This window comes from Balaenoptera musculus, chromosome 3, assembly GCF_009873245.2.
Source record: "Balaenoptera musculus isolate JJ_BM4_2016_0621 chromosome 3, mBalMus1.pri.v3, whole genome shotgun sequence".
Classification (NCBI taxonomy): domain Eukaryota; kingdom Metazoa; phylum Chordata; class Mammalia; order Artiodactyla; family Balaenopteridae; genus Balaenoptera; species Balaenoptera musculus.
Genome location: NC_045787.1, coordinates 24,975,051 through 24,993,260, shown reverse-complemented (window position 1 = coordinate 24,993,260; position 18,210 = coordinate 24,975,051). Strand labels below are relative to the sequence as shown.

Here is an 18,210-nt window from a genome sequence, read left to right as displayed (position 1 = left end):
TACACTACCAAATGTAAAATAGATAGCTAGTGGGAAGCAGCCGCATAGCACAGCGAGATCAGCTCGGTGCTTTGTGACCGCCTGGGGGGGTGGGATGGGGAGGGTGGGAGGGAGGGAGATGCGGGAGGGAGGAGATATGGGAACGTGTGTATATGTGTAGCTGATTCACTTTGTTATAAAGCAGAAACTAACACACCACTGTGAAGCAGTTATACTCCAATAAAGATGTTTAAAAAAAAAAAAAAGATACATGCACCCCAATGTTCATAGCAGCACTATTTACAATAGCCACGACATGGAAGCATCCTAAATGTCCATCGACAGATGAATGGATAAAGAGGATGTGGCACAAATATACAATGGAATACTACTCAGCCATAAAAAAGAATGAAATAATGCCATTTGCAGCAACGTGGATGGACCTAGAAATTATCATACGAAGTAAAGTAAGCCAGACAAAGACAAATATCATATTGCTTATATGTGGAATCTAAAAAAAATGATACAAATGAAGTTATTTACAAAACAGAAATAGACCCACAGACATAGAAAACAAACTTATGGTTACCAAAGGGGAAAGGGGAGGGGGATAAATTCGGAGGTTGGTATTAACATATACACACTTTTATATATAAAATAGAAAACAAACAAAGACCTACTGTATAGCACAGGGAACTATACTCAATATTTTGTAATAACCTATAAGGGAAAAGAATCTGAAAAAGAATAGATAGATATATATATATACGTATAACTGAATCACTATGCTGTACACCTGAACCTCATACCACATTGTAAATCAAACTAGGCTTCAATAAAAAACAAAAATCGACAAAAAAAAAAAAAAAAAAAAAAAGGAAAGAAAGAAACTGGAGGTAGTTTGAAAGTAAACGTAACAAAAATCCAAAGCCTATTACAGTGAGAATGGCAACTCTCTTGAACTCAAGAAGGAATGAAATGCCAATAGGCAGCAAAACTTTTTTTTCTAAACCTAAACAGAAAGGTCTCTCATACCAGCAGCTTCCTGCACGTACACACCCACAACAGGAAAAGCCACCCACCATTTCACAAAACAAAAGCCAATTATAGTGTGGGAAGTACAAACTGCAGAAAACCAGAAGTCCCTGGAAGAAAAACGACTGGCTCCCGCGAGAGAAAGGGGGACGCTCGGTTCTGCGCAGGGTCACTTGGTGAAGGCGGCCACCACTGCCCACAGCACCTCGCTGGTGCTGGCCTTCAGACACTCCACCTCAGGGTCTAAGTCCAGGAGCTGCCGCACCCGCTTGGTGGCTAAGTCGTACTGCTCGTCCAGGAGGGGCGCGAACGCGTTCTCCAGGACATCCGAGGCGTGGGCCAGGTAGATGAGGGCCAGCAGGCGCTTGTCCATGCGGTGAGGGTCGTTCACCCATTTGTCGAGAACGGCCTCCTGCACCTTCTTGATGAGGCGCTGCTTAATGTTGTTGCTGGTGAGGGGATGTGTCGTCATGTCAAAAAGAAGGAAGTTCTGTTTCTCGGTTGTCAATATGCCCTTTTCTACCAGGTTTTAAGCTAATCATTCCTGCACGTTTCTTAATTGATAATGCAGTTTTAATGAATTCCATGTCTCACCTAAACAAAAGCATTTAAAAGCTAGAGAAGAATTTCAGCTATTATTTTCTTTGTACTCTTAATAGGAATAGCAAAATGTGTTCATTGCAGCTGGTTTGCTTCTGGAGAAGTGGAATACAATAAGTGTTCTAGGACGGTCTGTGTTCCCAGAACGTAAACTTCTTGTGGGACAGGAATCATATTTTATTAATCTCTGTAGCCCGGCACCAGGTATATTTCCTGGAACATAGTACTTGCTCAATAAGTATTTGGAAAAGAGAATGAATAAAGTATTCAAATACACGAATTAGAACAGATTGCTAATGGTTTTGGTGTGAGGTAGATATGAGTCAAATTGTAAAATGATAATTCCTGGTAACATTTCTATCAGCATAAAGTTGTCAATAAATAGCCAAAGTATAAATTAGAGGTTCATTTATTTTCATTTTTTAAATAAATTTTTAAAAGGAATAATTTCAGATTTATAGAAAAGTTGCAAATATAGTAAAGCGTTTCCAAATGCCCCATTGCTGTTTCCCCATGCCCCATTGCTGTTTCCCCATTAATGCAGCACATTTGTCACAATTAATGAACATTGATACATTAATATTAACTAAAGTCCATACACTATTCAGATTTCCTTGGTTTTTGCCTGATGTTCTTGTTTTGTTCCAGGATGCCACCCAGGTTATTATATTACCTTTATTTGTCATATTTTCTTAGGCTCCTCCTGGTGGTGACAGTTCTCCAGTCTTCCCTTGCTTTTGATGACCTTGACAGTTTTGAGAAGTAGTGGTCGTGTACTTTGTAGATTGTCCCTTTATTGGGATTTATCTGATGTTTTTCTCACGATGAGACTGAGGTTACAGGTTTGGGGGAGTGAGGCCACAAAGGGTGCATACTATCAGCATGATTTATCACTGTTGATGTTGACCTTGATCACCAGGCTGTGGGAGGGTTTGTCAGGTATCTCCAATATAAAGCTATTCCTCCCTCACCCCGTTCTGTTCTGTACTCTTGGACGGAAGTCACTATGTGCAGCTCACATTTAAAGAGTGGTGGGTTATTCAGTACTTCCTTGAGAATGAGGTATTTACATAAATTATTTGGAACTGGAAGTTGTATTTTTCATTAAAGAATTAAATTGAGATTCTCAATAAAGATGGCTGGTTGAATAAATATTCTCTTTCTGATGAAAATGCTATGAAAATAAGAGTAAAAGGATTTTTATAGAAGCACAAACCCATAATAATAACAGGAAAGAACACAATAGCAGTAAAATTTCAGATACTGCAAAGTAGATGAAAAAGTGGTAGGTGGATTAGTGGATCCAAGAAAGCTAATCCAAAACTGGCAGTGGGCAGAGCAGGGAGGTATCCTACTTCACATGGCAGAAGCCCAGAGGCTCAGAAATTGGCACCAGATAGCTGTGGGAATGGTGGTGGGGGGGAGAAGATAATGGTAGGGCTAAGAATAGAAAGACTGTTTGAAAGTCTATTTAAAAAGCATCTCCAGATCTCCTTCTCTACTCTGTGCAGTAGAAGATAATAAAACAGAGGGTCTCTGGACTCAGGGACACCAGGCACAGCTAAAGGAGGCAGGGATCTCCCACTGAAAACAGGGGGATTAAGTAAGAGTTTATGTCCTAGAATTTGGGACATTTCAGCCTTTTCCCTCTTCTCGACTCCCGGAATACTGGAAGCTAGGATTATACCTTCCAGCCAAGACATTGGAAGAGTCTTTTCTGGAAAATACCACCAGCCCAAGAGAAAAGGATGAAAAACACTGATATGAAGATTTCCCCGAAGAATTACAAAGAAGCCCCCACTTCACCACCACCCACCACGCACACATACAGCTTCCAAGTAACTTATTTGGCCTCTTTTTCCAAATATGAGCAGACTGCTAGAGAATGTCATACATTTGTGAAAAATTCTCTAATGTGAAACACAGAGTACAAAATAAAATATTAAAATAACAAAAAGATGTTTCTAATTCCTCCAAAGTGGAAACTACACAAATGTCTAGTCAACTGGTGAATGTCAAAACAAAATGTGGTACATCAGCACAAGGGAATACTCTGCAACAATAAAGAGGAATGAACTCCTGATGCATGCTGCAACAAGGATGGCCTTCAAAAACAGCACGTGAAGTGAAAAAGCAGACACAGAAGAACGTATACTGTATGATTCTATTTATACGAAATGCCTAGAAAACGCAAATGGGTAGAGACAGAAAGCAGATTATTGGCTGATTGGGACTAGGGTTAGGAATGGAGATGAATTGCAAACGGGCACCAGAGACCTTTCTGGGGTGATGGAAATGTTCTAAAACTGGACTGCAGTGATGGTTGACTGACAATAAACATACTAAACATCAGTGAATTAGACACTCACAATGGGTGAATTTTATGGCATACAAATTACACCTCCAATAAACCTGTTTTTTAAAAAAAGGAACTCAGAGGACACTGAAACTATGGAGGGAGAAGAAAAATGTGGGAAAAAAAGGCATTACTGTTCTCAGAGAAATAAGAGAGAATATTGTATCCATAAAACAGGAACAAAATGGTAGTTTTAAAAAGAAGAACATTCAGAGAACAACAACAACAAAAATACTAGGAAAATAAAAATTGGATGGCAGAAATGGAAAACCCAGTAGAAAAGTAGAGGATATAGTTAGGGAATCCAAAACTTAGGGCAAAATGGCAAATAATTGGACAATAAGAGAGAAAACTTAAGAAATTAGTTGGTCAATCCAGGGGGCCCAACAACTAAATAATAGGAGCTCCAAAAAGGGTGAACAGAAGAGAATGATGAAGAAAAGTGTTGGACTTTCCTGGTGGCGCAGTGGTTAAGAATCCGCCTGCCAATGCAGGGGACACGGGTTCGAGCCCTGGTCCAAGAAGATCCCACATGCCGTGGAGCAACTAAGCCCCGCACCACAACTACTGAGCCTGCGCTCTAGAGCCCTCGAGCCACAACTACTGAAGCCCGTGCACCCTAGAGCCCGTATGCCACAACTACTGAGTCCACGTGCCACAACTACTGAAGCCTGCATGCCTAGAGCCTGTGTTCTGCAACAAGAGAAGCCACCACAATGAGAAGCCCGCGCACCGCAACGAAGAGTAGCCCCTGCTCGCCGCAACTAGAGAAAGCCCACGCGCACAACGAACACCCAACGCAGCCAAAAAAAAAAAGTAAGCCATCAATTTAAAAGGAAAGAAAAGGAAAGTGTTAATAAAATAACATAAGAGAATTTTCCAGGGCTGAAGAACATGAGCCTTTTTTCAAAAAAAGGCCAGTTGGCTATCCAGCCCAATGAATAAAAGACAAATAAATAAAGAAAAATAAAGAAAAAAATTAAAAAACCCATTAAGCAATAAAAAAAAAAAAACCCAAAAGACTCATTATCATAAAATTTCAAACACTAGCACACTAGTGATAAACAGAAGGCTCTAAAAGTTCGGGTGGTGGGTGGAGGTTAGGGGGAGACAGGTAATGAGCAGAAGAGTGTAAGAATGGCATCAAACTTCTTGAATGGGAGGTAGAAGATAATGAAGTTGCACGTTCACATTTCCAAAGGAAATGTTTACTCTCCATCAAGTGAGAGGGTAGAAAAGAGACAATTTAGACCTCTAGACATATCCCTTCCAAGCACCTTTCTTAGGAAGCTATTTGGGAATGTGCACACACACATACCACACTCACACGAAAGGGCTCCCTTTAGAAGGAGGATATTGGGATATTGGGATACATGGGGTTGAGGAAACAGAGGATCTAATAGAGGCAAAAAGAATCCCCAGGGTGATGGCCAGTGGAAGTTCCAATACAACAGAGGAGAAAAGGCCCACAGTGGAAGCATCTAGATTGCTAGATGCTGAGGAAACAGAGGATCTAATAGAGGCAAAAAGAATCCCCAGGGTGATGGCCAGTGGAAGTTCCAATACAACAGAGGAGAAAAGGCCCACAGTGGAAGCATCTAGATTGTAACCAGAAGGTGGAGGCACTAGGACTGTCTTGGACTGAAGCAGGCTGGGGGTCCAGGATGTAGTTCTTCAGTTATTTAACATGTTTTGTATAAAATGTAATGAGAGACATTTTACACAGCTGTTGAGGATATGGGAATATTTAGTCAGATATTCAAAGGAAATTAAGAAAATGTCTTCAAATAAGGCAATTATTAACTCCAAAAAACACAAGTTATGTAAGAAAGGATATATAATCATGCTACTTGATGCAATAACATAATATGTACTACACATACATTGTCAAAATTAAGAAAACACTGAACATAGATTTAACAGATATTTAAGATATAATTTTATTGAGAAGATGGTGGAAAGGAAAGAGTGGTATACCTGAGCTAAAATCCTTGTTATCTATAATTGGAAATCAACAGGTAAGTCTATTCCGATGAGTCAAGAGATACCAGTATATATTATGCATATTATTTAGAAATAAGAAAGTAAAATCAGAGAAAATATCTAAAAAAGTTGAAATTGATTACTTGGCAGATGATGGGAGTAGAAAGGTAAAGAAAAGAGACTGCTGTTTTATAAAAGTTACTTTTAGCAATATTTGATCTTTTATACTATTCAAACAGCACTTTGATAAAAATAAAAGTTGATTAAAAATAACACGTCATGGGCTTCCCTGGTGGCGCAGTGGTTGGGAGTCTGCCTGCCAATGCAGGGGACACGGGTTCGAGCCCTGGTCTGGGAAGATCCCACGTGCCGCGGAGCAGCTGAGCCCGTGTGCCACAACTACTGAGCCTGCGCGTCTGGAGCCTGTGCTCCGCAACACGAGAGGCCGCGATGGTGAGAGGCCCGCGCATCGCGATGAAGAGTGGCCCCCGCTCGCCGCAGCTGGAGAAAGCCCTCGCACAGAAACGAAGACCCAACACAGCCAATAAATAAATAAATAAATAAATAAAGTGAAATTCTTTAAAAAAAAAAAAAAACACGCCATTTTACTGAATGCAAAAAAAATGTATAAAGTTATACAATAACAAGAAACAGGAAACTTCAAATTATGGTATTAATACTCAATTTAATATACATAAAATTTTATTTAATCATATGAATTATACCCAAAAGACACAATTTGGAAAAGCCATTTTGCAATTTATGATTTGCTTTATAAAACTGGAGTTTTAAAATTATGATAATTCATGAAAAGTTGAGGATTTGATTCTTGCTTTCTGAAGTTTATTAATATTTAAAGCCTGAGTCTGTTTTTGAAGTATAAAGAGCTTTATCAAATTAAAGAGTGGCAAATCATTCCTCTTTGAAGAAAAACATTACAATTTGCATTCAAATTCCTTATCTTTTTAAAAGAGGAAAGACAGCATTTATTTTAGGCCTCATTATATTTACTATCCTGAGTCTGTAAATGGAAATTATACCCAAATGATGAATGTAATCCTGATTACTTCTTTCTTCTGGGTTAAACATATGTTCACACACCCATACTTAAATATTAAGAAATCAGCAACAGTTATTTTACCCATCTGCAGTCTGAGCCCAATGATGGGACAGCCTTCCCGCCCCCCTTCCTTCCAGAAGCATTTACTTCGTTCCTAGTATTGGCTGGGTGTTGAGGATACAAAAAAGAATAAAATATGATCTTCTTCTACAGAGAAATTACAAGCTAGTGCCACTTTATACAACTAACCGTAAAGCAACATGGAAAGGGTGAGAGGAACAAAGTTCTACAAAAATAGAGAGGAATCAGAATTTACAGGGTGTCTGGAGACAGAGTATCTGGAAGACACTCTCCAAAGAGTACACTTTCTCTCTTTGACTTGGAGAGTTGGACAAGCCAAGGGAGAGGCCTAATGCCCTGGGACAGAGGGATCAGCAAGCGCAAAGCATCCAAGGCCACACAGGTACAGTGAAATGCAGACTACCTGGAAACCCCACTTCCCAAGGTGGTCCACCTGTGGTCCCTGGTTACCCTGACTACACACTGCCCCCAAAGTCACCCACACACACCGGGAGGAGGAGAGACACGCTGGGGTGTTTCATTAGAACTGGACATTCCTGGGTGGAGGGCAGGTGGGGGAGGGAGGGTGCTCTAGAGAACAAGCCATGCCTGTTTCATTTCTAGCACAAAGAAGAATGCATTGTAAGTTCATTCGAACAAATGACTGCTCTATGAATAGTGCTAAATTTAAAATTCGTGGACAAAAGGATTTTCCTCAGGTTCCAGATGACTCAGGTTAATGTGAGAAAAGACTTGACAAACAATTTATACATGCAAATTGGACGTGAGATGTTCTTTCGTTTAACAATTATTTATTGGGCATCTGCTATGGGCTGCCGTCAGTGTTCAAGGCACCAAGAACAAAAAAGTCTTCACACTTGTGACACATATTCTAGTGACTTCTATTCATTTATAGTTCATCTTTCTGAATTAAAAAAAAAAATCACTGCCAGAAATCAACTTAAAAATCCATGAAAAACAACAAGCATTAACTGTATAGCACAGGGAACTATATTCAATATCTTGTAAAAACCTATAATGGAAAAGAATCGGAAAAAGAATATAGATATACATATGACTGAATCATTTTGCTGTTCACCTGAAACTAATACAATATTGTAAATCGACTACATGTCAATTAAAAAAAATTCATGAAGGCCAATTTAAGGGACTTGCCATCAATACTGAAGAAGACTTAGATACAAATGTGACAAAATGATTTAAAAACCTGTATTAGAAGAAAATTGTATCATTGCCCTTTATACCATAAAACTGAAAGGACTTCTATGATAAATATGGTAGTCTAGTGCCACCTTGTGATCAAATTACTCAATTACAATGTGATTTAATAGTAAAGATTCTGTACTGTATTCATTTCCTATTTTTCCTATTGCAGCTGTAACAAATTGCCACAAATTTAATGCCTTTAAAACAACACAGATTCATTATTTTATAATCCTGTAGGTCATAAGGGTGTAACGGAGCGCAATGGGCTAACATCAAGGTATCAGCAGGGCTGTGTACCTTCAAGATCCTAGAGAAGGACCTGTTTTCATACATTTTCCACCTCCTAGAGGCTGCCTGAATTCCTTAGCTGGTGGCTCCCTACTATGCTTGGAGCCAGCAATGGCTAGTTGAGTCTTCTCGTGGTGAATCACTCTGACACTGCCTCTCCTCTTTCACTTATAAGAACCCTTGTTATTAACCCTTGTTATTACATAGGCCCCACCTGAATAATCTAGGATAATCCCCCCATCTCAAAATCAGTTAATTAGCAAACAATTCCACCTGCTACCTTATTTCTCCCTTACCATGTAACAGAACATTTCACAGGTTTTGGGGATTACAATACACACATCTTTGGGAAGGGGGCATTATTCCGCCTACCACAGAGTCTGTTGATTTCTTTTTCTGGGGGCAAATATGCTACTTCTTATGCTTCAATCAAATGATAAAGATATTAAATTAAACTGGGGGGTTCTTGGACTTTATTTGGAACTTGGAATTGATGAAAAACAACAAAAAAATCTTTTACCAATGTCTATGACACAAACCAAGCATTTAGAAACCACCCCCACCCAGTGAATATTTACCTTACTAATTAGCTTTACTAATCTTAGCTAGAAAGACCCAAATTAAATATAAAAATATTGTTAAATTCTCCCATAAGGTTAACAACTGATTTCTCAGCAGAAACTCTACAAGCCAGAAGGGAGTGGCATGATATATTCTAAAGTGATGAAAGGGAAGAACCTACAACCAAGATTACTCTACCCAACAAGGATCTCATTCAGATTCCACGGAGAAATCAAAACCTTTACAGACAAGCAAAAGCTAAGAGAATTCAGCACCACCAAACCAGCTCTACAACAAATGCTAAAGGAACTTCTCTAAGTGGGAAACACATGAGAAGAAAAGGACCTACAAAAACAAACCCAAAACAATTAAGAGAATGGTAATAGGAACATAAATATTGATAATTACCTTAAATGTGAAGGGATTAAATGCTCCAACCAAAAGACGCAGGCTTGCTGAATGGATACAAAAACAAGACCCGTATATATGCTGTCTACAAGAGACCCACTTCGGACCTAGGGAAACATACAGACTGAAAGTGAGGGGATGGAAAAAGAAATTCCATGCAAATGGAAATCAAAAGAAAGCTGGAGTAGCAACACTCATATCAGATAAAATAGACTTTAAAGAATGTTACAATTTGGACAGTACATGATGATCAAGGGATCAATCCAAGGAGAAGATTTAACAATTATAAATATATATGAACCCAACATAGGAGCACCTCAATACATAAGGCATATGTTAACAGCTATAAAAGAAGAAATCGACACTAACACAATAATAGTGGGAGACTTTCACACCTCACTTACACCAATAGACAGATCATCCAGACAGAAAATTAATAAAGAAACACAAGCTTTAAATGACACAATAGACCAGATAGATTTAATTGATATTTATAGGACATTCCATCCGAAAACAGCAGATTACACTTTCTTCTCAAGTGCACACAGAACATTCTCCAGGATAGATCACATCTTGGGTCACAAATCAAGCCCCAGTAAATTTAAGAAAATTGAAATCATATCAAGCATCTTTTCCGACCACAACGCTATGAGATTAGAAATAAATTACAGGTAAAAAAATGTAAAAACACAAACACATGGAGGCTAAACAATACATTACTAAATAACCAAGAGATCACTGAAGAAATCAAAGAGAAAATCAAAAAATACCCAGAGACAAATGACAATGAAAACACGAAGATCCAAAACCTATGGGATGCAGCAAAAGCAGTTCTAAGAGGGAAATTTATAGCAATACAACCCTACCTCAAGAAACAAGAAAAATCTCAAATAAACAATCTAACCTTTCACCTAAAGGAACTAGAGAAAGAAGAACAAACAAACCCAAAGTTAGCAGAAGGAAAGAAATCATAAAGATCAGAGCAGAAATAAATGAAAGAGAAACAAAGAAAACAATAGCAAAGATCAATAAAACTAAAAGCAGGTCTTTGAGAAGATAAACAAAACTGATAAACCTTTAGGCAGACTCACCAAGAAAAAGAGGGAGAGGACTCAAATCAACAAAATTAGAAACGAAAAAGGAGATGTTACAACAGACGCCGCAGAAATACAAATCATCATAAGAGACTACTACAAGCAACTCTATGCCAATAAAATGGACAACCTGGAAGAAATGGAAAAATCATTAGAAAGGTATAACCTTCTAAGACGGAAACAGGAAGAAATAGAAAATATGAACAGACCAATCACAAGTAAGGAAATTGAAACTGTGATTAAAAATCTTCCAACAAACAAAAGTCCAGGAACAGATGGCTTCACAGGTGAATTCTATCAAACGTTTAGAGAAGAACTAACACCCATCCTTCTCAAACTCTTCCAAAAGATTGAAGAGGAAGGAACACTCCTAAACTCATTCTACAAGGCCACCATCACCCTGATACCAACACCAAAGATACTACAAAAAAAGAAAATTATAGACCAATATCACTGATGAATATAGATGCAAAAATCCTCAACAAAATACTAGCAAACAGAATCCAACAACACATTAAAAGGATCATACACCATGATCAAGTGGTATTTATCCCAGGGATGCAAGGATTCTCCAATATACACAAATCAATCAATGTGATATACCATATTAACAAATTGAAGAATAAAAACCATATGATTATCTCAATAGATGCAGAAAAGCCTTTTGACAAAATTCAATACCTATTTATGATAAAAACTCTCCAGAAAGTGGGCATAGAGGGAATCTATCGCCTCATAATAAAGGCCATATATGACAAACCCACAGCAAACATCATTCTCAATGGTGAAAAACTGAAAGCATTTCCTCTGAGATCAGGAACAAGACAAGCAAGTCCACTCTCACCACTATTAGTTAACAGAGTTCTGGAAGTCCTAGCCATGGCAATCAGAGAAGAAAAAGAAATAAAAGGAATCCAAATTGGAAAAGAAGAAGTAAAACTGTCACTGTTTGCAGATGACATGATACTATACACAGAGAATCCTAAAGATGCCACCAGAAAACTACTAGAGCTAATCAATGAATTTGGTAAAGCAGCAGGATACAAAATTAATGCACAGAAATCTCTTGCATTCCTATACACTAACAATGAAAGATCAGAAAGAGAAATTAAGGAAATAATCCCATTCACCATTGCAACAAAAAGAATAAAATACCTAGGAATAAACCTACCTAAGGAGGTAAAAGACCTGTACTCAGGAAACTATAAGACACTGATGAAAGAAATCAAAGATGACACAAACAGATGGCGAGATATACCATGTTCTTGGATTGGAAGAATCAATATTGTGAAAATGACTATACTACACAAAGCAATCTACAGATTTAATGCAATCCCTATCAAATTACCAATGGCATTTTTTACAGAACTAGAACAAAAAATCTTAAAATTTATATGGAGACACAAAAGACCCCAAATAGCTAAAGCAATCTTGAAGGAAAAAAACGGCGCTGGAGGAATCAGACTCCCTGACTTCAGACTATAGTACAAACCTACAGTAATCAAGATAATACGGTAATATGGTACTGGCACAAAAACAGAAATATAGATCAATGGAACAGGATAGAAAGCCCAGAGATAAACCCACACACCTATGGTCAACTAATCTATGACAAAGGAGGCAAGGATATACAATGGAGAAAAGACAGTCTCTTCAATAAGTGGTGCTGGGAAAACTGGACAGCTACATGTAAAAGAATGAAATTAGAATACTCTCTAACACCATACACAAAAATAAACTCAAAATGGATCAGAGAACTAAATGTAAGACTGGACACTATAAAACTCTTAGAGGAAAACATACGAAGAACACTCTTTGACATAAATCACAGCAAGGTCTTTTTTGACCCACCTCCCAGAGTAATGGAAATGAAAACAAAAATAAACAAATGGGACCTAATGAAACTTTAAAGCTTTTGCACAGAAAAGGAAACTATAAACAAGACTAAAAGACAACCCTCAGAATGGGAGAAAATATTTGCAAATGAATCAACGGACAAAGGATTAATCTCCAAAATACATAAACAGCTCAGGCAGCTCAATATCAAAACAACAAACAACCCAATCAAAAAATGGGCAGAAGACCTAAATAGACATTTCTCCAAAGAAGACATACAGATGGCCAAGAGGCACATGAAAAGCTGCTCAACATCACTAATCATTAGAGAAATGCAAATCAAAACTACAATGAGGTATCACCTGACACAAGTTAGAATGAGCACCATCAGAAAATCTACAAACAATAAATGCTGGAGGGGGTGTGGAGAAAAGGGAACCCTCTTGCACTGTTGGTGGGAATGTAAATTGATAACAGACACTATGGAGAACAGTATGGAGGTTCCTTAAAAAACTAAAAACAGAATTACCATATGACCCAGCAATCTCACTACTGGGCATATACCCTGAGAAAACCATAATTCAAAGACACATGCACCCCAATGTTCATTGCAGCACTATTTACAATAGCCAGGTCATGGAAGCAACCTAAATGTCCATTGACAGATGAATGGATAAAGATGTGGTGCATATATACAATGGGATATTACTCAGCCATAAAAAGGAATGAAATTGGGTCATTTGTAGAGATGTGGATGAACCTAGAGATTGTCATACAGAGTGAAGTAAGTCAGAAAGAGAACAATAAATATCATATATTAACGCATATATGTGGAATCTAGAAAAATGGTACAGATGAACCTATTTCCAAGGCAGAAATAGAGACACAGACATAGAGAACAAACATATGGACAGCAAGGGGGAAAGGGGGATGAGGGCTGGGATGAATTGTGAGACTGGGATTGACATATATACACTAATATGTATAAAATAGATAACTAATAAGAACCTGCTGTGTAAAAAATTAAATTAAATTAAATTTAAAAAAAAGAATGAACTATGAACATTTTCTCACACCATATACAAAAATAAACTCAAAATGGAAGAAAAACCTGTTAAATTAACCTTAAATTATTTCAAATTGACAAAGGCAGGTGTAAGTCCAAATATTGCTTGATAATACACAAAGTATAAAAGTAGAGGGTCTTTGTTTACAGGGCAATAGGTTTTGTTCGAAAACTGTTCAGAATTAAGCTCATAAAAACTCAAAAATAGAAATCTCTGGGGACTTATCTGGCAGTCCAGTGGTTAAGACTCCACGCTTCTGTTGCAGGGGGCACTGGTTCAATCCCTGGTCAGGGAACTAAGATCCTGCATAGCTGCAGGGTGTGGCCAAAAAAAAAAAAAAAAAAAACTCTGAGGGGATTAAAGGAGGGGAGAAAAGAGAAAGAGAACAGGTAGACTGTGGTTCTTTACATGTACCTACCTCTCCATTACTGTAGCAGGTGAGTACCCCACTTTTTATAGGTCATTCTCCAGCAAGGGCAAGAGAGACTGCTCTGCACCCACCAGGTTTCAATGGGCCGCTCCCGGAGTGGCTTTCAGAGTCACTGGATGATCCAGAGTTGGAGGATGATGTAGGTAGGGTATGCTAATCAAACATCGAAGGAAAATCAACAAGATACAATGCTTGGGTTTTCAGCAGGGCTCTGCCAGCCTTCTCTGGAATGTCATGTATAGTGCTCTGAGGGAAGGGTACATCAATATTATCCAGGTGGGCTGAGGAAAAAAAAAAAACATAATAATTGCAGACTTATTTTTTTGTTATAAAATTGTTAGCCCACTATTAGTCGGACTGAGTAGTAGTAATGCAAATCTTTCCAGGGCCAGGGTATTGCTTTTTGTCCAGCTTGAGGAACACTTCATCAAAATATTAAAGTGCCTCAAACAGAATCTCCTTACAAAGTATTTTCATGGATAGCAGTCATTAAATTGCAGCTCAAGCCTTGGCAGTAACGTGTTATAGTTTTCAATGTAGAGGTCTTGCATGTCTTTTGTTAAATTTGTTCCTAAGTATTTTGTGGATTTTAATGCTTGTTTAAATGCTAATGATTTTATTTCTTCCTTTGTAATATGTATGACTTTTATATCTTTTTCTTACCTTTTTACATTGGCTAAGGTCTCCAGTATAATATTGAAAAATGTGGTGAGAGTGAACATCTTAGCTTTGTTTATAATCTTGAGAGAAGAATATTCAATATTTCACCTTTAGGTATGATATTATCTTTAGGTTCTTCCTAGATGCTTTTAAATTTAACAAAAAGTTCCCTTTCATGTCCTAGTTTGCAAAGAGGTTTTTGTTTTAAAATCATGATGGCTATTGAATTTTATGAGGCATTTTTCCATTTATTGGTATGGTTATATGGTTTTTCTCCTTTATTCTGTTACAGTGGCAAATAACACCAACTGATTTTCAAATGTTAAGGCAACCTTCTATTCCTAGAATACACCTACTTAATCATGATGTAGTATTGCTGCTTTTGACTTGCTAATATTTTGTGAAAGATTTTTGCAACTTAAGAGATGTTGGTCTCCAATTTTCTTGTAGTGCTTCTGTCAAGTTTTTGGCAGTATTATCTTGGCTTCATAAAATGAGCTGGGAACACTTTCTATTTTCTAAAGGAGTTTGTGTAAGATTAGTATAATTTCTTCCTTAAATGTTTGATAGAATTCCCAAAGAAAACCATCTGGACCTGCAGTTTTCTTTGCAGGAAGGCTTTCCATCATCAATTCAACTTTAAAAATAGAGTTATGAAAATTTTCTATTTCTTTTTGTATCAGTTTGGTAAGTTGTGTTTTTCAAAGAACTCTTTCTTTTCATCTATTTGTCAAGTTTATAGGCATAAAGTTATTCACTACATTCCTTTATTTGCCTTTTAATGTATGTAGGGTCTGTGGTGATATCCCCTCCTTCATTTTTAATGTTGGTAATGTGTACTTTCCCTCCTTTTTTTCTTGATCAGTCTGCAGCATTCCCAAAAGTATGTCATGTCAGTGTTCTTTTTTCCCCAGGACAAGCAAAAAGGATGACCTTCTTTCAATACGAAGAGGTAGTATCCTCTTCTCTTTTCTTCTATTTCCCATCATACAACACACACACACACACACACACATGCACACGAGCATATACACTTACAGATAAGGCAGACTATATCTAGGAGATCCCTCATTTTCCTAATGATAAGTTTCTCAAAATGTTCTTTGGACAACTAGAATATACAAACTTCGGGGGATATAGACAAAATTTTTAAATGTCTACTTATAATTGTTAATTACTATGATTATACATCTGTATTTCACATCATATGTTTTATTGAGTTTTTTGGAATGTAATTTAATTTTTTTAATTGAGTATATTTGACATACAATATTATATGTTTCATGTATAGTATTGAGCTTTTGTGTTAAAATATATGTATCATATAAAACTGAAAATTTAAATGTGTCATTTATTATATGTGAATTATACCTCAATAAAACTGTTAAAGAAAAAAATATATGTGTATCATAAAATTTACCTTTTTAAGTGTACAATTCAGTGGCATTAAGTGCTTTCACAATGTTGTGCAACCAATACCACTATCCATTTCCAGAACTTTATCATCCCAAGCAGAAAATCTGTGCCCATTAAACAACAACTCCCCATTGCCCCTTCCTTCCAGGCCCTGGTAACCTCTATTCTACTTACTGTCTCTATGAATTTGCCTGTTCTAGGTACCTCATAGAAGTAGAATCATACAATACTTGTCCTTTTGTGTTTGGCTTATTTCACTTAGCAAAATGTTTTCAAGGTTCATCCATGTTGTATGTAGCATGTATCAGAATTCCATTCCTTTTTATGGTTGAATAATATCCCATTGTATATATATACCACAACTTGTTTATCCATTCACCTGTAGATGAACTTTTGGGTTGTTTCCACCTTTTGACTAATGTGAATAATGCTGTTATGAATATTGGTGTACAAGTGCCTGTTTGAATCCCTGCTTTCAGTTTTTTTGTGGTATATACATTGGAATGGAATTGCTGGGTCATACGGTAATTCAATGTTTAACTTTCTGAGGAACTGCTAAACTATTTTCCACAGCGGCTAAACCATTTTACTTTCCTACAGCAATATATGAAGATTCCAATTTCTCCAAAGCATTGCCAACACTTGTTATTTTCCTTTTTTGTTTGTTTTTGTTGTTTGTTTTAGAATCATAGCCATCCTAATGGGCATAGAGTGGTATCTCATTGTGGTTTGGATTTGCATTTCCCTAATGACTAATGATGTTAAACATCTTTTCACGTGCTTATTGTCTAGTTGTATATCTTCTCTGGAGAAATGCCTATTCAAGATCTTTTCCCATTTTTGAATTGAGGTTTTTTTAACCCATTGCCTCATAGGAATTATTTATATATTCTGGATTAACATCCTTTATCAGATAGATGATTTGCAAATAAATATTTTCTCCTACTCTATAAACTGTCTTTTTACTTTCTTGATAATGTCCTTTAATGCACAAATGTATTTGATGAAGTCCAATTTTTCTATTTTTTCTTTATTGCCTATGTTTTTGGTGTCATATCCAAGAAATTATTGCCAAATCCAATGTCATAAAGACTTTCCCCTATGTTTTCATTTTAAAGTTCTTTACTTTTAGCTCTTAAGCTTAAGCCTTTGATCTGTTTTGAGTTAGTTTTTGTATATGGTATAAGGTAAAGATCCAACTTCATTCTTTTGCATGTGCATATCCAGTTTTCTCATTACCTTTTGTTAAAAAGACTGTCTTTCCCCATTTAATGGTCTTGGCACTCCTATTGAAAATCAATTGACCAGATATGCTTGGGTTTATTTGGGGGCTCTCTATTCTATTCTTTTGGTCTATATGTCTATCCTCATGCCACTATCACACTGTTTTGATTACTATAGGTAAGTAATAAGTTTTGAAATCAGGAAGTGTTAGTCTTACAAATTTGTTATTTTTCAAGATTGTTTTGGCTATTGCAGGCTTATATTGACTTTTAAATACTGATTTCCCCCCTCATATTTCATGATTCCGTTTTAATCAAATATGTCACATGCAACTTCAATATAGTCTATTTTGGTAAAATTCTTTAAGGTCCATTAATTAAGCTCATATGAGATTGGAAAGTAGGGAAATGATGTCAGTATGCCATGGAAACTATATTGGTTCATCTGCACAATTTCCCAGCATGTAATATTTTGTGCCATCAAGTAGAGCAGGGAGATGCAAGCACATTGGCAGGGTTGAATATAGCAAATACAAAGAAATAGAGTATTGAGAACAATGCCCTTTCTCTCTATGTTCTCTTTTTCTTTTGAAATAATTTTCCACTTAGAGGAAAGTTGCAGAAATAGTACAAATAGCTTACATATGCCTTTCTCCCAGCTTCCGTAATTTTCACAATTCCATAACCATTATACAATTACCAAAACCAGAAAAATAGCATTGGTGAATACTATTAACCAAACACAGATCTTATTTAAATTTCACTCATTTTCCCCTTAATGTCCTTTTTCTGCTTCAGGATCCAACCCATGATCCACATTGCATTTAGTTATTGGCTCCTTGGTTTCCTGCAATCTGTGATGGTTTCTCAGTCTTTCTTTGTCTTTCATGACCTTGATAGTTTGTAGAATGTCTTTCAACTTGGGTT

The 18,210-nt window shown here is 37.0% G+C and overlaps 1 protein-coding gene across 1 annotated transcript; it reads right to left on the bottom strand.

The window, feature by feature from the left end:
• Nucleotides 1-1,053: 1,053 nt before the first annotated feature.
• On the bottom strand, nt 1,054-14,706 carry LOC118892040 (Golgi phosphoprotein 3-like). Its single transcript, XM_036846062.1, is given in 3 exon segments — nt 1,054-1,608; nt 8,024-8,082; nt 14,648-14,706. Coding segments are annotated over 3 exon segments (543 nt in total). The 3' UTR covers nt 1,054-1,183.
• Nucleotides 14,707-18,210: the final 3,504 nt, after the last annotated feature.